The following is a 22,976-nucleotide window of genomic DNA, read 5'->3' on the forward strand; positions in this document are numbered from 1 at the left end:
AAAATTCATTTTTGTGGTAATGAATATTATGCCACAGTTACTGTCGATTGAGCTTAACTTGTATTGAACCTGGGATATTCCTTTAAATGAAACCCGTGTGGTGACTGCAGTAAGTGTTTAATGCACCAATAATCATTATTAGGCTACTGTTTTGACAGGAAGACGTTCTTCTTTTTAAATGTCTATGAAACAATACAAGTGCCGTTTTCTACAGTGTAACGAGATGACATAAATGACAAGAGCAAAACAGCCAGCGGAGTGGCTCTTTCAAAGCAGAGAGCACTGCTTTGAAAGTACAATAATGTAGAGATTATGCGAGACTGGCTTTCTACTGATAGTCCGAAACTGCATGTGCTGACAATTTCTTAAACTTTACGGCCATCTAGTGGACCACAAAAAAAAAAAAAAAATCCTCTTGCTTTAGTCCATCCTATCTTACCGTTTTTAAATGCAGAGCTTAGCGGGAGGCTACACATATACTCACAATCGAATTCCATAATTACACCTATGGTTTTAGAAAGAAAGAAAAGGGCGTCTAAATTGCCTATTTCAAAGGTAGATAGTTTGGAATTCTCATTGTAACAATATTTTGTATGATTTCTTTTATTTAATTAAAATATACTCAGAAATACATTTAAATACATTTGATTTAAAACGTTAATTAATTATAATAAAATACAAAATATAAAAAAGATTACATACAATAAAGGAAATAAAAAAGAGGTGGACCTTTACGTCTTTGCGTATGACATCACTGATGACGAGTGTAACCGTTCGGCGCTAATTTTCAAATGGTCTTCTGAATAAAACAGAGAGATACGGAGTGGATTAGTTAAAGGACATATACTGCGTATAAATCCTCGGTTTTCAGAAGGTAATTTCATCTTTCGTTGTTTGTGCTTCATCTGAACCTCTTTAAGGCTTGTTTTAAATTCACAGTTTATAATTCGAACTGTTGCCTTTTCAGAAGCGTGTTAGCCGTTAGCTAGCAATAGTTTTGCCAAATTGAATCCGTGTACGTCAGACTGAAAAAAAGGTCCTCAATATTTGTATGTTTGAATTTTCGTTTTTAGATTGCTTGGTTATAAACTACTGTTTTATTATATGCTTATTACCTATTCGTTTGATCATTTGACTCAGTGCAATAACCGTCACTTGACGTTGTTTACTTTTCAAAGTGTCCGGCTTAGTAGTTAAACTGGAAATAATGTGTACCATTTAGCTCACTGCAATTCGTAAACACGGGCATATTGTCTCCGTTTCCTAATTTTCTGTTTACAGTCGCCATGAGCGCATTCAGCACCCCGACATCCCGGCCACGGCAATGGTCCTCTCCAGCAGTGGGACAAAAAGCGGCTCTGTCAGCAACTAGCACACCTCTCCTGGACAATATTCAGGGCAACGATGATGAACAAGAGAGAAGACAAAGACGCAGGTCCAAAGTCATTGACCTTCACGGAGTAAACGATTCTTCCATTAACGAAGCCGGTAGCCACAGGTAAGTCATTCAGCTGCGAAAAATTTATCTAAAAGGGAAATACACACATATACTGTATATTATATGGTATGAAAATTAGATCAATACACAAATAGTATAATCTTATTTTGTTTTTACCATAGTTCTGCAGCCACCCCTGCCGCAGTACCTAAACTGTCATCTGCACAGATATCTGAACATTACTCGACCTGCATCAAGCTCTCAACTGAAAATGTGAGTAAAGTTACGGGTTCAATACAAGTTATGCTCAATCCACAGAATTTGTGGCATAATGTTGATTACCACGAATTTTATTTAGACTCGTCCCTCCTTTTCATTAAAGAACAAAAGCAAAAATCTGGGTTGCAGTGAAGGACTTACAATGGAAGTGAATGGGGACTGTTGGAGGGTTTAAACTTGTCATTTTATAAAAGGACACATAAAATATTCTGTTAAAACCTTTATATTATTTGAGCTGTAACATTTTTAAATCGTCATTTTAGAGTTTGGGTATTTGTTGACTACATTGTCATGGTAACGAAGTGTTTAAATTGGCTATAACTTTACACAGATAAGGTTTGTAAGTTATTTTATCAAACTAAAATCATGTAGCACACATACTGTTTATGTCTTATGGCTATACATTTAAAACAGTATTATAAAGTTTGCAGATTGGCCCATTCACTTCCATTGTAAGTGCCTCACTGCAACCCAGATTTTTGCTTTTTTTAAAGTGAAGGAGGGGAAAGTGGTAATTGATATTATGCCACACATGCTTTTGATTGAGCTAACTTTTATTGAACCCTGAATATTCCTTCAAGGTGCATTTTACTGCATTTTTCTGGGTCTGCATGGGTCTGAAATGCAATAGTCCTTATCAACATTTCTCTGCAGAAAATTACCACAAAGAATGCATTTGGCCTGCACCTCATTGATTATATGGCAGATATTCTCAAGCAGAAAGACTCTGAGCTCAACTTCAAGGTATATTCTTACAGAATCTTTGTTTACCACCACTTCAAAAAGGTTACTTTCACTTTTGAATATCATAATATTGAGTTCTAAATCAGTTTGTGTTCATTTAGGTGGCAGCAGGAACCCTGGACGCCAGCACAAAAATCTATGCAGTGAGGGTGGATGCAGTTCACGCTGATGCTTACAGAGTTCTTGGAGGCTTGGGATCAGAGACCAAACCAAAAGAGAGTGAGTAGTAATCTAAGGCAAGTCACAAGTGTAGTGATATGTCATGATGTCTTCATTGTGTTGGTTGGATTGTTCAGAGAGCTAGGTGGTCGTGGTCTTCATGGTGGATGAGCACATTAATACTAATAATGTTTCTCAACTCATCTCATTTCAGGTCAAGATGGTGATGAGGAGGGAGAGCTAGCAGAGGGCTGTCAGGGAGAACAGGTGGCTGCAAAACAGACTAAGAAAAGACCTCCAAAGAAAACAGTGGAGCAGAACCTCAGTAACATCAATCTCTCTGAATCTGAGATGAAGTGTGAGGTGAGTAATACCTGAGTGTGACTGAAATGTGATATATTTTAGGGTTTTTCCTGGCTCAAAATGAGGAGGAGGAGCACAAAAGTGACGTTAAAGCAGGTAAACGTTGGCTTTGCATTAATACACTACTAATGACCTGGCAACTGAATACTAGTGTTAATTTTGTCAGCTTTAGTCTTTGACTTAATCCTGTGTCAAATGTCCTTTTTTAGTTTTTATCATATTTAGTCAACCTTATCCTATTTTTATTTTTAGTCAAGTTTTAGTTGACAAAGTCTGGGCTTTTTAATGTAGTTTTAGTCAATGAAAACTGTTGACATTTTAGTCATATTTACATTTTAGCCATAAGAGTATTATTGGTAAGCATTTGTCAATCTTGTTTATCCAAAAAAAATATATATATATATATATATTCACACACACACACACACACATTTTATTGTTGTCATTTTAGTGTTATTTTTCCACATAAGATTAATCTCATCAATGAAGCAACAGGTTGCAAGATTCAGACAGTGAGGGTGAGAGACGAGCCTCTCCGTGTTAGAGTGCGTATCAGCCGGCAGAACTTTAAATCTCTTCTGGTCTTGACACCCTGCTCAGATTGGGTCTCTTACGCGACTGGTTGAGGTAGCTCTGACTGCACAGAGAATGACAGTTTTGGAGTTTGTGCTTATTTACATGTCACGCAACCCATATTATTTTAACTTTAATTAAGGATGAAATAAAGATATATCGCCAAGCTGTGATCTGTGTTTCTATCATACAACCGAGCTGCAGTGCTCGTCTTGCGTGTCATCTTTATAGGATCTGAAGTTATGTTAAATTACATCAAGCGACTATTTGACAACAGAATTATTTTATTATTATTGCTGAAATTTGTAGTTACAAATGACAATCCACTGAGAGCAGTGTTTGTTAGTGTTTCCCACCTACGAAATTTGATGTAGTAATTGGCCTAGTAATTCTCTATGCAGGAAAAAACCTGTCTTTGAACTTGTGATATTTTGACCCATTATGCATTTGTGAAGGCAGTATAAAAACCTACAGGAAGACTTAAAGCATCCTCTGTGCAGGTGGACCCCATGTTCCAGCGCATGGCTGCTTCCTTCGATGAGAACAGTACAGCAGGAGTGTTCCTCTCTGTGTTGTTCAGTGAGGACAGTTGCTGTGAGCTGCGATTTCCTTCACATATGACCTTGCTGAAGTCACAGCCTCCTGCTGTACAGATCCCCCCTCAGCACGTTCCTGCCTCACCGTTAACAGGTAAACTGGCTTTTCACATCATACTCAGTTCTAAGTCAGGGGTTAAGGCTTGTTCACACCAAATCCGTGATGATTTTGCAAGATAAACTGTAGGGATGCACCGAAATTAAAATTCTGGGCCGAAACCGAAATCCAGGATGCACTTGGCCGAAAACCGAAATATACTTTTTTTTTTTTATTTTAATTTTTTTACCTATTTTAAAAAATATATGTTGTGTATAATTGTATTCATATTATACTTTTTCATTAATTTCATGAATTTAATTAATCTGAATTGAAAAACTACAAACCAATAAAATAATCACACTTTTATTGAAAGTAACTCACCAAAATTGGACAAAAAATATATTAAAACAATATTAAATATTCTTCATTCAGTTCTGTAAAAATGTATAATATAGCTATAATATATAATTATATATGTAGATCAGTGCTCTATTCTGTTTATGTAAACGTATGTCTACTTTAAGTGAAAATTATTGTGCAAAACAACAGTAATTGAACTAAATCCAACCTCAACTGTAAACGACAGATGTATCCTCAAGTGAAGAACAAGTGTAATGTAATTGCTATACACATCAAATTGGACCGCTTTCTATTTATGTACAAGTGACAGGTTACTCTTGTCAGAAAGCTCATCAAGAACACGAGATTCTGCACTGAACAGTCTCTCACTCTCTGTGCTGGTGCTTGGGCAGATAAATACCTGTGTGCAATCTGCGCAAGCAAAGGAAAGCGGTATTTGTTTATGCGCCAGTAGTCAAGGGGATTGTCGCTTCTGGCAATGGGTAGTTCAGCTAGATACGTCTCAAGTTGTGGTGTAGCTGCGCTAGTTGTGGCACTTTCCTGAAGAATCTCTTGCTGTACTCTGTGTAATGAATTGGATGTCGTGTTTTTAGGTGGTGTATCAAACCTGTCGTGGAAAAGTTTTTCGTCACCGTACCCCCTCTGCTGAACAAACACTGCAGATCGCAAATTTGATGTCTTTATCAGAAACTTTGAAGAATTTCCACACCGCTGACATGATCGGCCTTTATTGGGTAGCGCTGTGATAAGGGCTAGATCGATCCAGAGTGAAATCTGAGCACTGAGGGGCGGGGCGAGCAGGTATATATTTTCGGCTCATAATTTCGGCCTTTTTTCTCTTTCGGCCAAAAACCGAAAGTGCCAATTTTTGGCGGCCGAAATTTCGGTGCATCCCTAATAAACTTCCAACGGAAGGTCTATTCACACAGTCTGTAAAAAAAGAAACTAAAAATGTTCACCCCTGTACAGTAGGTGGCACTGTTGCTGTTCTATAAACCCTCACCCTTCAGCTGCCAATGCTCGAGATTCATATATTTAATGCTGTTAAAGCACTTATTTACTTAATTTGGTGTAACAGTTTTATTATGTTCTTTTCATTGTGTTGATGCATTTTGAGAAGTATACTGTATATTCTGTGTTTTTTATGTGAGATGATTAAAGAGCGCTGTTGCATGTTTATTTGCACATGTGTTTTGCTACAAGTATATTACAAACAGACACCTGAAGCCACCTTCTCTTTTTATAAAGCCTGGATAATATAACAGAAGGTACAGGGATTTAAATACATGTGGAATAATGTACATTAAGAATAACAGGTATATTATGAATATGATAAATAATATAAAACAATACCCTGGCTCTTGTCTTTTAAAAATATGTTCTTGTTGCATTGCTTTGTTATATTACACTTGCAATAAAAATAGCAGTGTGGTTCTGCAATTCCTTTGTGCACAGTAAAATATAGCATATAAATAGTCCTTTTCAGGGATTTTATTACGAGCTTAGTGAAAACGAATTGCTGAACCTCGCTATTTTTAATGCTGTGAGAATATCAGGCACAGTCATGTACATATTAAATAATGTATATAAAGACACAAAAAAAAAAAAAAAAAAAACATTAAACAGCAGACCTTCAAAAACAGACCGGGTTATGTTTGCAGTACAAAGAGTTCATACACTCCAACAATTTATTTTTAAGTAATTTTTTTAATTGGCGAACACCAACACGCTAGTTTGAGCAGCTGCAGTGACAAAAAAAAAAACCTCTTATCTCATTGGGCAGTCAGTTTTCATCGCAGTCTGAAGAAAAATAATCTGAACACTCTCCATAGACAAAACCTTTGGATTGTCGGCGGACGATTTGTTGGATGCAGTGTAAATCTCGCCATCATAATCAATAGTTACTGTACAAAAGCTTGTTCGGAATGACCATTCATACTGAAAAAATTTACTGTGTGAACAGGCCTTTAGTCTACTCTTGGGTTCAAAGAGAAAGTTTCTCTATTATAGTGTAAAGATTTCTGCATGCATTGAGAATCTTATTACAACCATACTGATCATTTTGAGTACCTGAGTGCAATAAATCATATCACTGATTCTCTAAGGTCATCTGAAGACACTGGAGGATAAGCCAATCTGTCCATCCTTAGAGGATTTCTCTTTCACTAGATGGACTCCTGAGAAAGTGAGACCCTCTTAATGGCTTTTTTTTTTAGCCCTCTGAGAGTGAAGAAATGTTATAAATTGTGTTTATGTTGATTTTTAAAAATAGGCCTTTGTTTAAAAGCAGTGTGAAGTTACGAGTTAATCTGTTGTTATAAATTCAACATTTAAATATCATTTGAAATTTTATAGTGTACAACGTTTACCCAGCCCACCTCATTTGGTAATTTGATCTGCTCTTTTGTCACAAATTTTCAATGTAGGCCACAAACCTCAACCAGCTTCTTGAGAAGATGAAGCAGGGAGAGCATGCATTCGATGTTAATGCTGACATTGAACCTGATGTTGATGAGGGTCCAGACTTTGGGGATAATTTTGATGCAGATATGGATGAAGGCAGGCAAGGAGACTGTGAGGAGTATAAGGAACATAAAGAAGCTTGTTCAAAGAGCCCTGAGAGAGGACGGTTAGTACTTAGGAAATATATTGCATCAAAGTGTTTTCTAATTGTTGCTATGTAAACCATCTATTTTATTGTAAATTAAATAGTTTTGGTTTTATATTCATGGTTCAATTCTGTTCAGAACAATATCTTTATTCAGTTAGGCATGACCCTAAAGACCAGCAAACCTATTCTAAGCCTGACCGTGAATTGATGTATTTCATGTTGTGCTTTATTCTGTCTCTGCTCATGCAGAACAATTCTACAAGCCATGTTGATTGCGACAAGATTACTTCTGTGGCGTGTTTGTATGTCCATTCATGGTGAGGTGTGTGTCTATTGTGTTCAGAGGTGTAATTCCTATTGGTGAGGTGGATATTACCACCATGTGTCTACAGTTGTCTGATCAACCCAGAGAGTACTCGTACTTCAGTCCCAGGACCATGGCCACCTGGATCGGACCTGGATATTGGCTCTTCAAACCTGGACATAAACGTAAGTCATGGTTTAGCCTAGAATTAAATTAACTGTAAATATAATGTAACAATAATTAAGAGCTGGTCGGTAGTAGTGATGTCTATAGCAGTGGATTTCAACCAGGGGGCCGGGACTAATAAGGAGGCCTCAGCCCACTTCCAAGAGGGCCTCAAGATGAATTTGCTACACTACAAAGGCTAAAAATCAAGATACAACATGCAATCTGTAAACTTTATTTTAATTAAACAACTATCTTCAACAACTGATAATGTTGTCTTGGGCATTGGGGGACCTTGGAGTCAAAAGGTTGAGAACCACTAGACTCTATATAACTAAATATTTAATTGTTTTTCATTGTGTTGTATCAGTGGTTGTGCCATTTTTCACCCAATATCTGTATTTAATCTAATATCTCTATGTAGAAGATCACAAACCAGACAAAGAACATCGGAAGCGGGCACCAAAGAATCCCCTGGTTATTGATTTTAAAGAAGATATCCACTTTCATAATTACTTTAAAACAACTAGAGTAAGTTCCTGTTTACTGTTATTCTATGCAGTTTACCCTAAATTACTTCCAGACATGTTTGAAATAAATTAAAGGAATAGTTCACACAAACATAAAAATTCTCAGAATTTACACACCCTCATGCCATTCCAGATGTGTATGAATTTCCTCTGCAGAACAAAAACAAAGATTTTAAGAAGAATATCTCTGCTGTTTAGGTTCATACAATGCAAGTGAATGGTGACCAAAAACCATATCTTCAGAAGCAATATAATAGTTGTGGGTGAGGAACAGAACAATATTGAAGTCCTTTTTTACTCTAAATCTCCACTTCAACTTTCACTTTCAGATGTGAAAGTGAAACTTAACAGGCACCACATGCGACTTTCAAATGTAAAAGTGAAAGTGGAGATTTCTTGGTCTGTTTCTCACCCATTATATCGCTTCTGAAGATATGGATTTAAACTCTGGAATCTAATGGATTACTTCTGTTTCTTTTATGTGATTTTTGGAGCTACAAAGGTCTGATCACCATTCACTTTCATTATATTTGTGTTCTGCTGAAGAAAGTCATAAACACCTGGAATGGCATGAGGGCGGGTAAATGATGAGAGAATTAAAAATGTTGTTGAACTATTCTTTTAAGAATTGACTTTTGATTGTTTAATTTTATTAATCAACAATTTAGCTGCACCAATTGTGAATTTTATATATATATATATATTATTTTAAATTTTTTTGTGCATGTTGTCAATTTATTTTCCCATGACCCTGGTGACCGGCTTCCTACAGACATGGAAAACCTGCAAATTTCAGGGAAATTAATAAAATATTAAGAAATGGAAAAGTTCTATAGTTAATATTTATTTGCAATGTTGTATTTGGTGTGTGTGTGTGTGCAAAATGTATTTAAGCAAATTACATGTAATTCCTTTAACTAAAAAGCTTGTAAAAGCAAGTAACAGATTATTTTGACAGTGATATTATTGTTTTTTCCAGGCAGCGACTACTATTAGTAAATCTGCTCTAAATAGCACCAATAAGAAAACCACACTTCCAGCAGACTTCGAATATCCACCCAGTAACCTGTCACAACTCAGCCTCAAACCCTCCAACACAGTAAATTAACATTTAATTTTTCATTCTGTAACAACATATTGCATTGCAATGTACACCTCATTATACCAGTTGTGCCAAACATTACATGACTGTTATTCTTCTAATGCTGTCTTGCACTATGTTTAGTCTGTCTATGTTGCAATAATGCCTGATGCTGAGCACTATGTTTTTGTTTGTCACATTCAGCTCAGTGCAGAGTGCAAGAAGAGATTATCAGGAGAGCTGGGTGAAAACATAGAAGAGTACGACTACAACAATGCCAATGACACTGCCAACTTCTGTCCTGGTCTTCAGGTAAACCAACACCACTGTTACATGGAGTCATGGTCTGTGTAATGCTTGGATGGAGTGGTTGTTAATGCCTAGCTCTCTGTGAATAGGAAGGAGACAGTGAGGATGTTGATGGCTTTGCAGGATCTGATGACTCTCAGACAGACAGACCAAACCCTTTCTCTGTTGGCACAGATGGCATCTCTTCATATGGAGAGGACTGTCTTGTTCCTGAGCCTTACAAGGTAAGATGAGAGAATAGATGTTGGAAAACACTATACATGTACTGATTGATCATGCAGCAGGGATTGGTTATTTATTAACTCTCAGAAAATTTGTTTGAAGACATTAGAGTATAACTCCATTACTTTTATCCTGTCATTTAGGTTAACGTTATTGAAATAAACTATGCCAAAATGGCCAAAAAGATGGACATGAAGAAGCTGAAGACCACTATGTGGAGTTTTCTAACAGACAGTCCAGAAAAAACAGCCAAGGTTTGCCATATTCTGTCTTGGGCAGCATTACATTCATTAATGCACTCTTAATCCATCAACTATTATACAGCAGGACTGTTTTCACAAATATTGTATGTTGTTTTGGATCTTTTTGACTATCCTATACTCAGCCCTTTCATATCATTCTTAAATCTTATATTTTTATGACTATCACTGATATGGACATTTCACCAGGCCCTACTATACTAACACTACAGGCAAACTGTATTTCTGACCTCATTAACCCTCTGGGGTCGACGGACGCACCGGCACTACATTACAGCGGAAACAACAAAAGTCATTTTTGGGCATACAGATAAGTGTAAGACATCATTAGAGCCTATAAAGGGTCTACTTTTATTTGTGTACACTCACAATAACAAAAAAATATTGTGCTTTTGTAAAATAAAGAAAATAAAAAGGTGAGTTGTCAGCAGTCTCTGGGTTCGCGAGCATATGTTTGAAACGCGTCCCAATAATGAACTGAAACTCCGCGAAAACTTATCACAAGAAACATATGTCTAAAGAAAGCTTAAAATGTCTACTTTTAAGTAAAACAATTATTCTCCTGCAATGTTGTTAATGGTATGAAACAAAGCAATGTATGATTTCTCCTGGCTCCGTGATCACACCCACGGGCAGAGGGCGCTATTCATACGGTAATGTGCTGAGGCGATCAATGCAAATGGCAAGGGCGGGATTCTTCAGCAGCGGGGTACTCGAGCCTGCTTAAATGTAGTGGGAAAAGTTCCTCTAAGTAGAGACGTGTTTATTATTTGTGTAAGTCCAGGTAGGATGGACGGAGAGATGGTCTGGAGAAGGTGAGAAGTAATGGGGTCAAGGGAACGGGTGGTGGGGTGGTTGGAGAGGAGGAGTTTAGAGACCTCAGTGTAAGTCAGAGGAGAGAACATAGAGACAGAATACTTGCATACAGGAGATAGGTGTTTGACAGGGTGTGGTGCTGAGTGTGTATTGCTGATGGTTGTAATCTTATTAATAAGACATCTGCTGTCAGGTGGTGGAGGGAGAGGGCAGATAAGTGTTTGAATGTTCTAAACAAGCTGTGAGTGTCTGTGGTGCTGTTGATCTTGATCTGGTAATAGGAGTTTTTTGCAGATTTAACGTTATCTGAAAAAGTTGCAAGCAGAAGCTGATACTTACCTAGATCTGCTGGATCTTTAGATTTCCGCCATCTACTCTCAGCTGCCCTGAGGTCAGTCCGATGTTCACAAAGGATGTCAGACAGCCAGGGGCTGGGTGGTGTAGTACGTGCTGGCCTAGAGGAGAGGAAGAGCTAAAGTAGAACTAAGTGTGTCTGTGGCAGTGTTTACATCAAGCGTGGAAAATAAATGTATTGTAGGAAGAGAGGAAGAGACAGCAGTGGAAAGGCGAGAGGGTGAAAGAGAGGTTATGATGAAAGGAAACAAAGGGTGGAGTCTGTTTTAATGTAGATGGGAGAGTCAAGTTGAATTGAACAAAGTAGTGATCGGAGACATGTAAAAGTGTTACAAGAATTTTAGTTGGTACAGTTACGTGTAAAAATGAGGTCCAGCTGGTTGCCTGATCTGTGAGTTGCTGTGGTGTGTAGTCTTTCCAAGTCAAATGAGGCCAGAAGAGTATTCAGTTCAGTGGCCTGTGGCTTGTCTTGGTGTATGTTAAAATCACAAACAACCACAAGTGGCCTACCATCCATGGCAAGTAGGACAGCAGGATATCCAATTCCATAAGAAAGTTTGAAAGCTGACCTGGAGGGCGATTAGATGATGACGACGACGACGACGACAACATGTGTTTTTGTGGGTTGTATTGTAGTAATGGCATGGAATTCAAAAGATGTATTGTTACATAGTGAAGACTGTGGTGAAAAGTCCAGTTGTTATGAATGAGCAAACCTGTTCCCCCACCCCTACCGGTATGTTGAGGGGTATGAGAGAAGACGTTTTTGGAGAGAGTTGCAGGTGTTGCTGTATCCTCTGGACGTATCCATGTCTCCGTCAGTGCCTTGATGTTGAGGGTGGAATGTGTGGCAAAGGTTGGATTGAAGTCAGCTTTGTTCACAGCAGACTGGCAGTTCCAGAGTCCCACTGAGAACGAGTCTATAACAGATAACAGGGATATGCTTGAAGGCATGTGTTATTCGTGAAGAAGACAAGTTAGTATGTAAAAGGAAAATAAATGAAGAGATAAAAGTAAAATTTACTTAAGTGTAATGGTGAGTGGCACCTTGTCGGTGTCCTTGCTTGGTGGACTCGCACAGGATAACCAACTCTAAATCTAGCAGCGTTCAATATCTTACACACACACCACAACACACATTTAAGCGACGTGAGTTCAAGACCACAAACAAACAGCACAGATCTAACAATTTATACCACTATGTAAGAATGTAAATCAATAAAAAAAAAAACACACTTACAACTGCAGACTCCTGTAGATAGATCGCTTCTCCTAAATGACTATGAATCTAACGGTTTAAATATCTTACCTGGCGCTGGACACGCCTTAATGCTACTTGGCACAACAAAGCTAGTCTCGCAGTCAACCGAAACTAAGGGTCGCGCAAGGTCACAAGTATGGGAACAAATGCGACTTGAGTAGAAAGGCTTACAGTTGATGAAGAGCACTTCTATATTAGGACAGCACATCATCTACGCTGTTACATCTGTGCACCATCTTTCGTTGATGTAAAAGCATGTTCCACCACCTCTCGTTTTCCCCGATGATTCCGTAACGCGATTTGCTCTGATCAGCCCGAAACCCGGCAGATGTAGCGCGCTTTCCGGGATGGCTTCATTCAGCAGGTTTCCATTACACACAGAGCAGCGTAGTTAGAAATGCCTTTATTTGTTTGAGTGAACAGGAGCAGTTTGTGAGTTTTGTTGGTGAGAGAGCGGACCTTCGCCTGATGAATACTCTGCAGCAGAGTCCTAAAGACGCGTTGATAAAGCTTCCCTCTTTTTCGTCTCTTTGGGCACTTGTAGAAGCTGCGCCTCCAACTAAGATGCCTAATAAAATTTCTGTATAATCAAACACCGGCAATAATTATCAGAATGTTCGGCAGTTCATCCCTAGTGAAACTGATCAGGAAAGAGTGACAAAAAACATGACAAACAAACAAGAGTAACAATAACACTATCAGCTCTGCAGCACATTCGAGCTCTGCATCGAATCCGCGGTGCCTTTCTTGCATTTTAAAGGCTTGGTTCACCCAAAAATGAAGTCCTCTCATAATTTACTTGCCTTTAAGCCATCCTAGATGTGTATGACTTTCCTTCTTCAGCAGAACCGAAGTAAAGGTTTTTATAAGCAGATTTCAGCTCAGTTTGACCATATAATGCATGTAAATGGTTTTTTCAGGCTGCTGGCTGATGGTCCAAAAGGCATATTTAGGCAGCATAAATTAATCAACATGACTCCAGTCGATCAATTAATGTCGTCTGTAGCATACCAATAGGTTGATGTAAGAAACAAATAGACAGTTAAAAAGTTTTTAACTTTAAATCGTTGCTTCTGCCCAGCACAGTATTTCTGTTTGAAATGAACAAACTCCAACTTGATGTTCGTTTCTATGTTGTGTGCAAAGCACGCGCTACCTATTTCTCGTGTGAACATGTCATAGTGCTTCCGTCACTGCATCGACTGCTGGCAGGAAGCAATTATTTAAAGTTAATAAAGTTTTAATTATTGGTTTATTTTTTTTACCCAAACCTATCTATTTGCTTCAGAAGATAATTAATCGAGAGAGTCATGTGAATTACTTTAATGCTGCCTAAATATGCCTTTTGGACCATCAAACAGCCAGCAGACTGATGGCACTCATTTTCAATCATTGTATGGACAAACTTAGCTGAAATCTGCTTATAAAAATCTTCACTTCAGTTCTGCTGAAGGAAAGTCAAACAAATCTGGGATGGCTTAAAGGTAAGTAAATCATGATGTTTTTTTTGGGTGAACTAAGCCTTTAATAGTATTTTTATTGTTTTGTTATTCTGCACTTGTTGTTATTTTTATTTTTTTAACTGGCTTTATTATTTGTAGGACACGCCGAGTGAGGAGACAAAAGAAGTACCGGGTGAAAAATCATTCAGCCAGTCTGTCAGAAATCTTGTACAAAGGTACAGTTTTTCAAAGCTTTGTGCTATGCATCTTTTCAGTGTCCCCTGATCATGGAGGAACTACTGTCATCAAGCTTCTTGTCTAAGGATCGACTATTTTCTTACATTCACACACATTTCTCTTTCCTGTTTTTCTAGGCTTCCCTCCACAATGGCTACCAATCTCTCAGTACCTTTGGCCTTTGTTGCCCTTTTGCACCTGGCTAATGAGAAAGTGGGTACTTTGAGTTTAAATGTCTGCTACGTATAATGATATTCCCAAAACCACTATCAATTGGTTTAATTAAAAAAAATTTTTTTTGGTTTTTATGTTGATTTAATATTAAAATGTTATGAGTTGTTTAAATACTTGTTCTTAGCTAGCTTAGCTAGTATGCATCAACTGTGTTGTAGATTACGTGCAGAAACCTGTTTTAATGTATTTGTGCTCTCATAAACGCAATTATAATGTATCTGGCATAGATTGTTGTAAATCTAAAAGCTGTTCATTCCATCAACAGAACTTGGAGCTGCACAAGATTGACGGCATGACCGATATCGTCATAAAACAAGGCCACTGAAAACTGCTACAAATCATTTTTACAAAAATATCATATTTGTATCAAATGTTTTTTTTTTTTTCTACATGACATTTAAACTGCTTATGGTAAGACCTAAAAATGTTCAGGATCATGTTAAAAATGTTGTAAAAGAAGCTGAAATTTTAAGTTTAATTGAAAAATGTTGGAAGCATGTACCATGAAAATACATAGGATAACATGCATAAATAGTGAGATTGTTTTCTTTAGAAAATGTCCCTGTTGTGATAAATTGTTTTAGCAGACATGGTTGTTTCTCTATCCTTAAAGTAACATGAAATTGCTGTTGTCAATGTCATTTTTTTAAAATGATTTATTAAACTTCTAATACATTCTATAACTGTCATTTTTGGATGTAAATTCTACATCAGATTTTAAAAATAGTTATGAAAGAAATTGTTTGTAGTTGTGTATGTAGCAAAGTATAATGTTTGGTTTTCATGTGTAGAGGATGATATCATTTGGGAATAGTATTATGCTCAATTTGAATACCTGCAGTGCCCAAGGCATTTTGGTGGAACCAAATGGTACAGTGGCAGAAGATACATTTTGGTTTCGTACTTCACTGTTTAATTGTTCAGTCACAATGTTGGGCATGTCAAGAAAGCAGTTCAAACTTTTCATGATGTTACAAACAACGTAGGCAGTTTCAAGTGTTAAATTACGTAAATGCACAGTTAATGTCGTTTATTTAATGTTAGTGTGTTACACCAGTAGTCCTGTTTTAGAAAGCGTCAAAGTGACTCATTGGCGTGTCTCGCCGTAGGACAATTTTCTCATACCTGAAGATCACAATGTTGCCCTACCACCTGCCTGACAGGTGCGTGTGTGCGCGTCATGAATCTAGCGCCGTCTTGAGGATGCTATGGGAGGTGGCCAAAAGCCAATTCTTTCACTGGTGAAGGAAGAGGGGAAAATACAGACCAGGAAGTGTTGGCACGGTGCATAGCTGATGGTCATTGAAAGAAACGGTTACAGACATCAAGGCTGTTTGTTGTAGATTTAAATAAAAGACATCAAATCATGGGTTTGGGTGATCCCAATAGTACGGTAAGTGATAAACTTAACCATGTATCCGTCAACAGGTGCTTCAAGTGTTCTTACCTCTCTTTGTTTTATTTAAAAGTGCACTAACTTGCTGCGTAAACTCAATTAATCGATTTACCCGTGTTATTTTGTAATTGATTTGTTTTGTTGAAGAATCTTAACCAGAGTTGGTGTATATGTTTTTATTTTAGTTTCACGGGTTGTGATGCGTGTTGACGCACGCACAACAGGGCTAAAAGCTCGTTTTTCAAGTTGGGCTTAAAGTTCCTGTTGTGAGATAACTGAGTAGTTTGTTTGGTTACTAATTTTAAGCAAATGTGTAGATACTAGTTTTCATAACCAGACGTCATCAATTTGCATTTAAACTTTATTGTAAAGTTTTGTTTACACAGATGGATTGAATTTACCTTGAACTGTGAACCGAACCGATTTGCAAGACTTAACCTCCGTCATATTTGAACCATTGTTTAAGATATTGTTTGCATATAATTGTAAACGGCATTTGGCTAATGTGCCGAGCACATCACAGGTCCATTGACTGTTGAAATTAACCAGATGTGTGAGATCCTCCTGTTGCTTGGTCACTTAAAATGAGGTTGATCTGGCAGCAAACGTTTGTTTGTTAACCTGGCATCGTTTCAACAGCACACGACACCATATAACATATAGACATCTCTTATTTTTCTGCTGTGCGTGTGGTTTAAGGGGATTAACAGTATAGAGTAGTCAAAAACTTAAGTTTTCAGACTGTGTTCCGTTTCTATGTGGGATTGTGTTTATGAAAACATGAAAAAAGCTATTTGGCCTTGATTTTACAAACAAGAATGAAGATCAGGTTCAAGGCTGTTGTACTTACTACAGTGATGGGCGTTTTATAATAGAATAGTAATTAAGCACTTAACTTGGGACATTCAAAGCACAAATACTGGAATGAATATCATATATTTTTTCTAAATTAGGTTTTGTCATCGCATTATATTGTCAGCATTTTGCCACAATTGTGGTACTTCAGGCGTATCCAATGTTATATAATAGCTTTCTCCCATTCTGCAGACCTCGTGACACCAACACAAAATGGAAAGGGTAGGACAGGTAGTGATGCACCATTGCTCTTGGTCTCCTGGTAACACCTTTTGTTTATGAAGTATCAGCAGCACAAGAGGGCTCGAAGAAGTAACATGTAAAATCTACTTCTATACATTTTAATCTTGAATATCTAAATGGGGAAAAAAGGGTATTATTGGGTCTCACCAGTATTACTGGTGTTTTTGATGCCTGAATCTGGTAAAGCTGTTTAAGCTGATTCCAGTTACACTGTTTTGTCAATATACAATGCAGTGAATGTATTTGCCTCCTTTTAGATCTTCAAACGAGATATAACATAAAACAAGGGCAACCAGAGTAAACACAAAATAGTTTTCAAATATAACTTTTTTGCTTCAATAATAATAAAAAAAATTATATCCAACATCTATATCACCTATGTGAAAAATAACTGCCAGACGTAATAGCTGGTTTTGCCACCTTTAGCAGCAACAACTGCAACCAAATGTAAGGAATGCAAAAAAAAAAAAAAAAAAAAACACCAAAAAAGCTGGTTCACTTGGTGCGTCATGTCCCGCACAATAGAAGCTTTAGAGCAATTGTTTGTTATAGTGGCCACATCAGGCTTTAAAAGAATAATTCACACAAAAATTTAAATTCTCTCATTATTTAGTCACCCTTATGCCATCCCAGATGTGTATGAATTTCTTCCATCTGTAGAACACAAATTAAGATTTTTAGAAGAATATCTTCTCAAATCTTTTTGTCCATTGAATGCAATTGAATGGATGCCAACATTATTTAAGCTCCAGAAATCACATAAATCAGCATAAAAGTAGCCTAATCCATGTGACTCCAGTGGGTGGTGGTGGCCTAGAGGGCTAATGCGCATAACTGTAAGTCAGAAGGTCACTGGTTCGAACCTCACAGCCACCACCATTGTGTCCTTGAGCAAGGCACTTAACTCCAGGTTGCTCTGGGGGGGATTGGCCCTGTAATAATTGCACTGTAAGTCACTTTGGATAAAAGTGTCTGCCAAATGCATAAATATAAATCAATGTCTTCATAAGAGATATGATAGGTGTGGGTGAGAAACAGATCAATATTTAAGTAAATGTTGGCCACCTCTGGGACGGTTCACTACAGTACTATGCCAAGTTTTTTTTTTTCCATTTGGAGATAATGGCTCTCTCTGTGGTTCTTTGGAGTCCCAGAGCCTTTGAAATGGCTTTGTAACCCTTCCCAGACTGATGTATTTCTATCACATTTTTCCTCATCATTTCTGGAATTTCTTTCAGCCTTGGCATAGTGTGCTACTGGGTGAGACCTTTTAGCCAACTTCATGATTCTGAAAAAGTGGTTGATTTGATTGAACAGAGCTGGCAGTAATCAGGCCTGGTGTGTGTTTAGTCCAGCTGAACCCTATTATGAATACAATTTCATAGATTTGAGGATTTAGTAACTTAAGGGAGCAATTTTTTTTCACACATGCCCAGTTGGTATTGGATAACTTTTTGTTGTTTTATGTTATATTTTGTTAGAATTTTTTAAACAATTTAGTATGAGATACACAAAAACATAAGAAATCAAGATGGGGCAAATAGTTTTTCACAGCGCTGTAACACATTAGATCTCACATCTAATCATCAGCATCTAAAGGTGTTACTGAGTGCTGTTTTTCATGAAAGATATCTGATCATGGCAGGACATCAATTATTGCCTTGTAGTTCTTTTGTTAATGAAATATTCCAGGTTCAAAACAAGTTAAGCTCAATCAACTGCATTTGTGGCATAATGTTGGTTACCACAATGTATTTTGACTTGCCCCTCCTTTTCTTAAACAAAAGCAAAAATCTAGGTACATTGAATCACTTACAATGGAAGTGAAGGGGCCAAATTTTGAACATTAAAATACTCACTGTTTTAAAAGTATAGCCACAAGACATGATATGCATGCAAACATGATTTTAGTGTGATAAAATCACTCACTAACCTTTTTTGTATGAAGTTATAGCCATGACAATGTAATGTCAACAAACGTTATAAAACCCCAAAATGACTTTACAACTTTACAGCTCAAGTAATAGATTTGATGGATAGTGTTTTTTGAACTTTTGTTCTGAACTTTTTTGCTTTTAAAAATTATAAGCTTCAAATTTCTGCCTTTTAAACCCTGCAAAAATGGGCCACATTCACTTGCATTGTAAGTGACTCACTGTAGCCTTGATTTTTGCTTCTTTTTTAATTAAAGGAAAGGAGGGACATATACACAAATGCTCCTGATTGAGCTTAAACTCTGCAGGATTTTTTGGCAGCCGCCTGGACATTTTCACACTCAAATTTAAAAGCTCTCTGTTCACAAATACAGTGGATTTCATAAAAAACATCTAATTAAATAACCCCCTAAATAATAAATATAATTGCAATAATTAATAAATAACATTGTATATGTTATTATCATAATTTTATGATAAAAAAACATTCTAGTTGTAATTGGAAAACAGAGAATCCTAGCTTTACAATATGTTACAATGATGTTTCATCTTCAATAGATGAGATCCTATTTGCTGCTGATTTTTTATCATACTTTTCTACCGAACTTCTTATTTAGTTCAAAATTGGATTATTCACCCAAGCAAGCTCACAAACAAGTAATGTGTTTTACTTATTTTAAAGCTAACAACCCAAGGTAAGATTTGGGGCTTACAGATCAGTGGTCAGTACAGAATAGAGACATTTGCATTTTATGCCTTACCAAAATAACATTTCACTTTGTAATATTTTTGAAAATAATTCAAACTGTGGTATTATGGCAACAAAATACACTGTACAGTCACCTTCCTGAGAATGAGAGCTTTTATTTTGTATACGACTAGTCTATTTAAGCACTGTGTGAAGGACTTTTATATATATAATAGTATAAAATAGCTTGCCATATAGCACCTTCCCATGGAGTTTAAGAGGGTAACTTGTATTGAACATGGAATATTCCTTTAAGATGAAATGAAGTGTTTTTCATTCTTTTGGTATTCCTGTATTACAGCAATTATTGTAATCTTTATATGAATTATTATATCACAAATGGTCTTCTATCTACAGTATTAGAATGAAGTTTAAATGTAACTGTGATATGCATGTATCAAAAGTCATAAAACCGGTTCTATTATTGTAGGTTTAATAGACATAATATTACTCTTTTGATAACTGGTGAACAAAAAGTAATTTTAAACCTTGCTATTTGCTATAACTTCTATTTATAAGCCAGATGTTGACTTGAAAGACATGTGCATAACATTTTTTTTACAAATGTTTTCACCACTTTACCATAATGAGATCAAATCTTAGTGTTTAGATTTTTGTTGCCTACAGATTCTCTATTTGACAACAAACTAGGTTAGTTGCTAAACCCTCTTTTTATGCTCTGTGCCATTTTGATCACATTTTGATTTATAATTAATCTGATTCCAGGAGCAGAAAGATGTGGAAGCTGCACTGGAGGTGGATCGGGTTAAACATCTACAGTCTCAAGTTGATGGGGTAAAGGATATTATGACCCAGAATGTTGACCGGATCCTGGCCCGTGGAGAAAGACTGGACGATCTAATGGGCAAATCTGAAGACCTGCAGGCTGGGGTGTGTCTTTCTGTTCAAAGATTATGATTCTTGCCCTATATTACAGCCATAAGGCTGCCACACTGTAATCATCCTTAATTATATTGTTGTTGTAGTATGATGGTAGCAGCTGAAGTCCCGGTCTATGTCACATGCTAATGGTCTTTTTTGTCGTCCTTCTTAGGCCCAGAACTTCAAGCAGACCTCTCAGAAGGTTGCTCGTGCTTACTGGTGGAAGAATGTGAAGATAATTGTGGTTATTATTGTGATTGTCATAATCATTGTCCTGATTGTCATATTCCTTGCTACTGGTGTGATTCCAACCAGTTCACCTGCATCCAAACCTGTCACTGGGGCACCACCTTAGGGTTTTCATCAGTTACAACCTCTCTCATACACACACACACACACATACACACACACATGGAAATATGCCCACATACCAACACAGTCATAAACTCTCACACACACTTTAATTTGCACATTTTGCTCCTATATCTTCATACCCAATGGTGTCTTGGCACCTTTTAATAAGGTGGCAGAGCTTCCATTATGAAGGCTTCAAAACCTTTAAGTGGAAGGTTTTAAATAGTCTATAGACACAATACCATCTATTGTCTTTACATACTTCTCACCTCCCAAAATATAATTCTAATGGCCACTTCTGCTGTCTTTATGATTATCTAAAGCCTATTTAATATTAAATGCAATATTGTTCAGTTCTTACATACTGAAGGTGGCCTTAAAATAACCATGTACTGTATGCTGGCATTGAATTAGAGAAGGTAATGGGTAAAAGTTCTGTCAACTGAATTATGAAGTATATTTAAGACTGTTAGATTAGATTATAGAATTATAGAATACTTTCAGATCTTCAAGAATCTATATTTTGTATTTAATGGGTAACTGTGATTTTGTTCTCTCTACAATTATGTATGTCATTTATGAAAGGTCAAACAAGCATGTGTTTTTGAAATGTTGGGGAAAAAGTTTGCATTACTCGAAACAAACTCTTTCCCTTAAGCAAATTATAAAATTGTAAGATGTTTGGAGGTTTTCTTTGGAGGTTTCCTTTCTCATCAAATCATTACTGAACATTGATAGTGTCTGTAGAATAGTCCCCAGCTCCAAAACAGAGACACAGATTTTCCTCCAAAAAGTTTATGGTACAAGAGCACCTGAACACGGTCACATAGTCTTGCTTCTGTCTTTTACATTTTTTATTTTTATAGATGTGCTTATTGTCTTTGCTGAAAATATATCACTGCACTGAATCCATAACATGCAGTCAGTAGTACTGTAATTGAAATTTGAGTGTACTGCATCAAAATGTGGGCCAAAGTTTGGCCTTGCTCAATGGGTCCTTTTTGAAACCTGAGACTTTACCCTGCACAGAGAATAAAGCAAGGAGGAATATTTTAGAGCCTGTGCTGTAGTGTCCACTTTGCAGTTAAGTTAAAAAGTGCTAACTCTATTCAGAACTTGGCCAGTGAATATAACCTCTGGATGTATATAATCTGCACCACTCAACATTTTCAGTCTTAAATAGTTTCTGTTACAAACAGCTATGGTCTTGTTGGCTGATCTTATTTTTAGTCTTATTGGTATTGTACACACACCATTTTGGAGAGGTCAAAGTGTTGGCTTTGTGTGTTTGTTGAAATTGGCTTGAACGTTTGTAAACCCAAATCTCGTGTTGTTTCTTTTAGCTTCAATGAACTTCATATGTAACAATATGTGTTTTATTTAAAATCTTCCCATAGTATTGTATGCGTTAGTCACCTTTATTATTATGAACAATAAATGTAATAAATTTGCAATATAGAGGTACTTATCTACTAAAAACAATCATTTTAAATCATTAAAGTGCATTGAATATGAATCCTTATTAGAGGAGGGGAAAGACCTGTAATATTTTAGGAATGCAATGATTCGTAAATAAACATTTGATCTGTCATTAAAACGAATTAGTTTGTAATGTTTTTGAGTTCAACTGATCATCCCAACTCTTTACATTTTAATAAAAAAAATGTACAGCACAGGTTGCTACTATTTTAGCTTCCTGCTTCTACCCTTACAATATCTCTAGAGAGGGATAAATGTATTTATCAGAGAAGAGGTACATTTGTCTGTCAAGGACTCCAACCAAATATTTCTAGCATGTAAATATTTGAAGATATTCTAAGACCTCAATGGCTGATTGTTAGGTGATGTCTGACGAACATACCTGGCCTGTCTTGACCTAGAAATATCTTGAGAATAATTTTGTGCACAATATCCATGAAAAACGCACCAGTATATTGTAATTGATTTCAATGTATATGCTTGGCAAAAAAGAGATTAAACAACAGCTGATAACTAGAGTGAATTGTTGACCAACATGAAAACAAAATAAAATGGAAAGAGCATACATACTGCCATAGTGTATCCTTTGTGTACCCATTGTTTGGAACCCCAGCACTGCTCACAGGGACAGCAGTAGCTCTCATGGCACACAATACAGAATGGCAAATAGTGGAAATGAAATAGGAAAGCTGAAAGGAAGAGTTTGC

The 22,976-nt window shown here is 36.8% G+C and overlaps 2 protein-coding genes across 2 annotated transcripts; both read left to right on the plus strand.

Moving 5' to 3' along the window:
• The first annotated feature begins 761 nt into the window (after positions 1-761).
• On the plus strand, positions 762-15,009 carry LOC127642950 (condensin complex subunit 2-like). The gene is made up of 18 exons (XM_052125418.1): positions 762-874; positions 1,282-1,498; positions 1,621-1,711; positions 2,372-2,461; positions 2,563-2,680; positions 2,835-2,983; positions 4,057-4,246; positions 6,658-6,737; positions 6,979-7,181; positions 7,507-7,652; positions 8,057-8,163; positions 9,142-9,261; positions 9,448-9,555; positions 9,642-9,776; positions 9,918-10,028; positions 14,067-14,143; positions 14,282-14,357; positions 14,644-15,009. Exons 2-18 carry the CDS (start codon positions 1,287-1,289, stop codon positions 14,701-14,703), a joined length of 2,073 nt encoding a protein of 690 aa, XP_051981378.1. The 5' UTR covers positions 762-874; positions 1,282-1,286; the 3' UTR covers positions 14,704-15,009.
• A 615-nt stretch (positions 15,010-15,624) lies between these two features.
• Positions 15,625-22,825, plus strand: LOC127640296 (vesicle-associated membrane protein 8-like). The gene is made up of 3 exons (XM_052122745.1): positions 15,625-15,771; positions 20,281-20,445; positions 20,609-22,825. Exons 1-3 carry the CDS (start codon positions 15,745-15,747, stop codon positions 20,789-20,791), a joined length of 375 nt encoding a protein of 124 aa, XP_051978705.1. The 5' UTR covers positions 15,625-15,744; the 3' UTR covers positions 20,792-22,825.
• Positions 22,826-22,976: the final 151 nt, after the last annotated feature.

Source organism: Xyrauchen texanus, chromosome 4 (genome assembly GCF_025860055.1).
Source record: "Xyrauchen texanus isolate HMW12.3.18 chromosome 4, RBS_HiC_50CHRs, whole genome shotgun sequence".
In the NCBI taxonomy this organism is placed as follows: Eukaryota; Metazoa; Chordata; class Actinopteri; order Cypriniformes; family Catostomidae; genus Xyrauchen; species Xyrauchen texanus.